Here is a 7085-nt window from a genome sequence, read left to right as displayed (position 1 = left end):
TCCAGTCCCTCTCTCCCACCTTGTGTCCTGCTGGAAGCAGCTAGAACAGATCTGGATTTGAGCTAACTGTGACTTGTTCAATCAACCCTTGCTCCTTTTCTGCCCTTAAAAAAGCTTTCATCCTGCACTCACTCCACAGACTGCTCTGACAGTGGCTGTAAAATGGAAAACAAAGTTCTCCTGATGAGGAAGATATTATGAACGTAATTATACTTGCATAACAGCAAATCCTCTCATCGTTTATCTTGTATATATTAAAAAAAAAAAAAGCGTTTAGGTGCCTTAGCCAGGGCCCACATCCCTTTGGTTGCACATGCTGTTTGGCTACTGCATGCAGATGATGGTACCACCAAGTTGTGCCCACAGCCGGATAGAGCAGTTGCCAACTGCTGGTTCATGATGCATAAGTAAGTGCCAGTACCAGGAAGCCGCCCATATGCGTCTGCTAACAAGGTATTCATACAGCACACATCCACATGACAGCAAGTCAAGAAACATCTATTTTCCCTCCCACGTCAAAAAGACTGTTCATCACCAGCCTACCCTTCTCCAAAACAAAACCCCAAGCCCCATCGTATGCATCATCCCAACACAGCCCATCGGCTCTTACTCCATCATAGAGGGTTCTTTGGTTTCCAGAATATGGTCCGTGAGGATCCAGGGCATGGACATTTCGATGGGGAACTGGATGCGGCGGCCCATGGTCAGCTCCAGGAAGAACTCCCGAAACCAGAGCTGGGACAGGTCACAGCACTGCTGCAGCGCTTCTGAAACGCAGAGGAGATCCCCCCGGCAGGAGGGCACCCACGTTACCCCCACGGGGACAGCTGCGAGGGAAGTGCACAAGAGGCAACTGCTGCAGCCTCATATTGGACTGGTTTTGGGTATGGAACATTTTTCTGGGATGTCTCTGTTTTTAAACCCAGACCACGTCCATGCTGTCTGAGCACTTCGTAGTGGAAGAAGAAAGACATGATCATTCCTTTTGATCTAGAGTTCCAGGGAGAACATTTCAATGGCTCAGTTATTCCGGAAGATGTCTTCTGTGCCCAATGGCTCAGAAGTTTGTCTGGGATGGAAAGAAAACTCCAGCTCTAGAAACTAAACTACCACTTGAAGCTATTTGCTATTGCTGACTCATTCCTGTTCACATAATGATTACTACCCCGAAAGACACCTGTGCCAGCTGGAAGTAGAACATTTGGGAAAAAAAAAATAATCAAGGAACATCTTATGCATTGGTCAATGAGGAGCAAAGATGATCTACCTTTGCCTATCTGAGCATGCAAGAGTTGGATTCAAGCCTCCCCCTGCCATAACCTCACCACTGATGTTGAGAAGGTGGGTGAAGAAGAAGGATTGCTTGTGGAACTCCTCAATAGCCAAGACTATCGGCCCATCCAAGCTGCTCCTCAGAGTCTTCTTTGAGCCACTCTTGTCTGCTATGAGGGACTCCAGCATGGTCCGCACCATGTAAAGCTTTGGAAGAAAGTTAACATGCAGTTACCACCCTCCAGCGAGACACCACCACATACAACCATGGAGTTCTGCAACAAAAAATAACACTTCTCCCAGGTGGCTACTACTCTCTGCTTCCATAAGCCACCATCATTCCAAGCTAGAAATAATTACATCCCTAAAAAAGGGGACTTTGGGAACTGTACAACGAACTAGGCACCAAAGCAATTTTTAACACACAAGAGCGTGAAGGCTTTGTGGGAGACCACGGAAACAGCTGCATATCCACTGGATGGGAGCGTCCTACAGAGCCGTTAGGCCACTAATTCCCTTCAGAGGAGATGGAGATTTACATACCTGCGTACTTGATGGTCCTACTGCTCGTCGTGGGACTTTAATATCAAATCCACCTTTGGGATCCTTCTCACCTCTCAGGCAAGGATCATTTGGAGGCTCTCGACCTCCCTCCCAGTCACAGATCGTCTTCCGAATTGCCTGAAGGACACTGGTATGGGTGGGAGAGGAAAGGCAGTGCTTAAGCTTGATTCTACTTCAAGATGAAAATATTCACTGCTGTGCACATATGGGAGGAAAAGTATCTGAGGTGGGGACATACGCTGTCGTTATTGGGGGAGTCATGCCCAAAAGTTACCTTGGAAAGAGCTGGTGGCCAAGGTGTGTTGGCTGGTTGTATACCCTGAGGTATATGCGGGGCCACATGCTTATATACTACAAATGTGTTACACAAATAAATACGTGGGCTTTGCATTACATTCAAGAAGGACGGACTGACCTGATCAGAACGTTCTTCTTCTTCCTGACTGCCTGCCTGAGCGGCTCTCGCAGAGTCACCTGGGCAAAGTCCTGCAGGGCTGCATAGATAGTGTTGCGGATGGCTTGGTTAAAGACACTCTCCATCCGGCCCATCAGCACTTGCAGACCTTTGATCATGGCAATTACCTGAAGCAAAAATTAAAACCAGATGTATTTGCTATTTTTCCATTGTATGAAGAGGTCCATAAATCCAACATTAAGAGAATTTGGAACTAAATTAATTCTACTCCAGTAACTTGGTGGTTAAGTTTTTTTTTGATGTTAGCTGCTTTGCAGATCACAACAAGCTGCGGAGAGCATTTACACCACCAGTTTCTTGCAAATGGCCCCTGTCCCTTGGCAGGCTCTGTTTCCACTCCTGATCTCTTGATATCTATAATAACACACAATCCTGGGAAACTGCACGTGCTCCACACATGGGTGCAGCTGCGTGGCTTGCACAGACCTGCATCCGCACCAGGGCACAGTCTTCCTTGGACAAGAGTACAGGGACAATTCCCAGGAGGGAGCAAGGCACAAAAATTAAGGCAATATTCAAACAACCTTGGACTGTGTAAGGCCAGATGAAGGTGTGAGGGCCTCCCACAGCCAGCCTTGGAGGACCATTCCATTCCCACTGTCCACAGACAGCTGGACCAAGAGTTGATGGGTCCTGGCTGAGGATCTCTTGTGTTTGCACAGCGCCTGAACGTAGCTGCTGATCTTAGTCCTGATGATGCCGCTCTGCAAGCCCGCACCCTTTTTCTTTTTTTTTTTTCCAGGAGCCCCAAACCCCCTTTTCAGGTCAGGAGAGGCTTAATACAGCAATATTAAGAAAACGTAGGGATTCACCTTTTCTTTCTCCAGCACACAAACACAGCATAAGAAGAGCAGGATCAGGAAAAGAGAGGAGCATTGCTCTCATCATGCACTGGGTGCAGTGTTTCTATCCCAGCAGGAGATCCTAAGAACTTAATTTGCCCCTTAGTTACGGGCAAATTAAAGGCCACAGGGATGTGGGAACCCTTAATCCCTTAATGTGGGCAACAGGGATGATGAACCAGCTGAGTATGGTGAGATGCCCTTCCCTCCTCTTCTGCTGGCCTGAGGAACACGGACAGGAAACCAGCCCTGGCTGGTTCTTACTCTTGTGCAGTTGGCACCCACCTCCACAAAGGCAAACTTCTCTTCACTGGTGTAGTTATACCGGGTGGCTCTCTCATACTCTTCTGCTGTTCCTGGGCAATCCTTGTTACAGAACTTATCTGTGGGATGAACCAGCTTCCAAGAGTACTGCAAGACGGAAAGCGACACTGTCAACATTGCAATGAGTAAGAAGCCAGTCTGGAAAGACTGAAGATGGCCCTATGCCAGGAAAACACTCCCTAGACATTACTACAGTTGTTTGACATTCCTTTGGGAGCAGAATTTGTGCTTCTTCCTGGCTTTATTATCACTGTACTGAATATTGGTTTTGTTTATTTGGGAGGTTGCCAGTCATATTGGGCTTTTGACATCCACGGGCTGATGTTGAGATGTGGATGATATTTTCATCATTTGAATTACAGTTTTAGTTGCTGAAGACCCAGACTCATCCCAAATGGCTTTCAGTACTTAACCAAGGTGTTCAGGTTAGGAGAACAGTCACCCAGTCCCCCTCTAACATGGCTGGGGACACCCCAGCACCGGCAAAGGGCAGTTCAGGTTCAGGATAACCAAGCTCTCTCTCTCCATTTGGTACAGAGGGTGTTCAGATCATTAGCTGCCCGATCTTACTGTGTTTGTTAATGGCTTAAAGCTAGGTGGCATGAAAGCAAGCTCACCTTTCCGCAGTCTTTGTTAGGTGCCACGTTAAAACGTTCACGCTCACCTGGGAACAGGAGGACATTACACACTCACCACTTCCATGGATGCACTCACCACTTCCATGACATGGGCGCTCCACTTGGACAGCAGCTGCAGTCCCCGTAAAGCGAGATCAAAGAGCTCCCTGTACTCTTCATCTGATTTCTGGCTGTCCAGCCCTGAGCCAGTGACCACCTGGAGAACATCACATCATGTCAGGGCTAGACTCAGCAACTTGCTGCAGAGGCTTCGCCGAGCCAAACAGCAGCCACAGATCTCTCTCTCTCAAATCCCAGCTGAAATGAATGCCCCGTGACCTTATGATCAAGCTAAAATTGCGCAGTGCATATACAGTCCCTCAGGAACAGGAGCGTAACTTGGCCAGGCTCTTTTTACCCAGGCAGTCAATTTGTCTCCTACAGAAAAATGAGTCTGACCTGTCACCTCAGAGCAAATAACTGACTGTTTTCATTCCACTTTCCCATTCCTTTGTGATGGTCTAATACTACTGAAATCCTTGAGAGTCCTTTACTGATTTAAAGTTCAAATAAGCACTTACAAATGCCAAAAAAGAAAAAGGCTGAGAATGCTAACAGTTCATTAAACTAACGGTGATGAATGAGGATCAGACATTTGCAAAAGATGGTCACAATTGCTTCAGAGAGGGCTCCAACATTCAGTAATGAAAAGAACAGAGATGCTCTCGTGAATTTTCCTCGAAGCCCTGACCAATAGCTCTATGTAATAGAAAAGACCCATTTACAAGTCATTGGTGTTCTGCCACCTGGCTGATAATGAACATTTAGTTGCAAAAATTTTTCTGCTTCCTATTTCGACTGAGCTGTAGCCAAAGAGATCAACTTTTGCAGTAGATACTCCACTGCACATGATTTTGCACCTGCAGGGTCCTTTCATGACTTCCTTTTTTGTTGCTGGATCGAGAAGTGGTTTGTTCCACTTGTGTCCTCCTTCCCTCCTTGTCAGACCACGCTCCTGCCACAACTGTCCTCTCCCAGCCTCGTCTGTCTCACGAGCCTGATTACGGCGACTACCCGCTGAGCTTACCTCGCTGTTGCTGTAGCGAGCGAGCTCTGAGATGAAGCGGATGTGGTCATCTCGGATCTGGACCATCTGCTCACAGATGTTATACTGGGGACTTATGCTGCTCTGCGTGCACGTCCACCTGGGCAAAAAAGCACGGGTTTCAAGGACAGGACACAAGGCTCCACTCAGACACCCCCAGGGACAAAGCTTTGCGTCCAACTGCTCTCTTCACTTCAACATGCTCAAGACATGCCACCTTCAGGGCAGATGTCAGACCATGTCTTCTCTCTCATGTCCCCTGGCTGTGTGAGGTCTTCCAGAGGTGGTCTCACACAACATGATGGGGTTGCTTGCCTCACCTTTCAGCCTGAACATCTCTGCTCTGTCCACCCTGAAGGGTGCTCTCCATGTTGGGCTCACCTACCCCCATAGGCAGAGGTGGCCATTTCCCAGGCCACTGTTGGACAAGCTTTGAGGCAAGGATGAACTGCAGAGCCCCAGCATTGTTTGCATCCTTTCCACTAAACCTAAGGATAATCATCCCCTTAGAGGTCATTCCTCCAGGTCTGGAAGGGCTGGGTCATGCTGCCTTCTCCTGCAAGGAAAGACCCTGCAAGGGGCCAGCAAGGAAATATCCCTCCGATTCTGTTTTTGGTTCTGTCTCACATCTCAGTGAACAAGCCTGAGTATAAATGACGAACAGAACATGATTGAATGAACTAGATTTTCATTTGCATTGAGCCACATGTACCGTGTAACAGTGTAATGGGGCCCTAAAAGAAGGCAGCGCTCCCTTTCCAAAGGCACAGTCACATGAAGTCATATCTCCTTTTCCCCCATTTTGTATTAGCCACAGACGTAGAACCAGAATGGCTCCACCAAAATGCTTTGTGCAAGCAAATGTCTGTCAGCGGGACTCTAATGTCTTACTCTGTCATCACAGCCTAAAAGTTCAGAATTTGCTTTTTTTTCCCCCTTAAATAACTGTCCATCTTAAGATAGATAGTCATCTTCTCCAATCTAGACTGGCTGTACAAAAGGAAGGTGAGAAAGCTGCCTCTGATACGGACATAGACATGAAGACATATTCCTACAGTTAACTGCGAGGCACTTGTTGCCAATAGTTGTGGTGGTAGAAGGTCCTGGAAGTGTTGGGCCACGTCATCCCTTATGAAGTCCATCCTCCCACAGTCCCATTGCTCGACTCTTACCCGTTCCAATGTCCTGTGCTCCCCACCGGTTTTTTTTCATGGCTGCACCAGCCCTCCCTGCCACACACAACCCAGTCCACAGGGCAGAAACAAAGCGCCATGCAGGAAAAACACCAATTAATTCCACTTTCATGGAGACAGGGAGGGAAAAGAAAGTGACAAAAACAATATTAGTAAGAAATGGGGATTATATCGAACCACCTTGGCAGAGTTAATGTTGGGAGTCCCATGCAATTTGCCGGGAAAGCAAGTGAGTGAGGAAGAAACATTGGTTAGTAAGGTACAGCACACAGACCTGCGAGACAGATTTCAAGACAGACATTAAAATTGTGCACAGGTAAACAGCCCACGAGCTACCTTGGTTTTGAGAAGGGAAAATGAATGCAGCTGACACACGTTTCGTTGAAATGTGCTTTCTGAATGATTTGGGATAACATTTAAAATTTGAGTTTTTGAAATTATTTTTTAAATTTACATTTTGTAGATTTTGTTTTTTTTTTTTTAATTTGAATGGAAAACCTTTTGCTTGGGAAATTTCGCCACGTTGCTTTTTCCAATTTCTCGCGAGCAATTAATCGGCACTTTTCAACCAGCCTTTGGGAGGGCCGTTCCCGGGTGAACCACGTGGCAGGCAGAAAAGCCGGACCCTCTGGGGTGGAGGGGACGAGCAAACAGAAGCGGAGAGATGAGACTGCAGGTTAGTTCCTGTCCTGC

The 7085-nt window shown here is 47.2% G+C and overlaps 1 protein-coding gene across 3 annotated transcripts in view; it reads right to left on the bottom strand.

The window, feature by feature from the left end:
* CYFIP2 (cytoplasmic FMR1 interacting protein 2) overlaps positions 1–7085 on the bottom strand; it is a 44855-nt gene that overhangs the window by 24473 nt on the left and 13297 nt on the right. For all 3 annotated transcript variants that reach the window (XM_009893132.1, XM_009893139.1, XM_009893147.1), the window contains 7 exons: positions 5182–5299; positions 4192–4311; positions 3439–3564; positions 2252–2418; positions 1816–1963; positions 1326–1479; positions 611–767 (listed from right to left, as the gene is read on the bottom strand). In XM_009893132.1, the coding sequence (XP_009891434.1) occupies positions 611–767; positions 1326–1479; positions 1816–1963; positions 2252–2418; positions 3439–3564; positions 4192–4311; positions 5182–5299 (990 nt within the window). The remainder of the gene's footprint in view (positions 1–610; positions 768–1325; positions 1480–1815; positions 1964–2251; positions 2419–3438; positions 3565–4191; positions 4312–5181; positions 5300–7085) is intronic.

This window comes from Charadrius vociferus, unplaced genomic scaffold, assembly GCF_000708025.1.
Source record: "Charadrius vociferus isolate BGI_N301 unplaced genomic scaffold, ASM70802v2 scaffold1041, whole genome shotgun sequence".
Taxonomy (NCBI): Eukaryota; Metazoa; Chordata; class Aves; order Charadriiformes; family Charadriidae; genus Charadrius; species Charadrius vociferus.
Note: the sequence above shows the minus strand (reverse complement) of the source record. Positions and strands in the feature narration are given on the sequence as shown.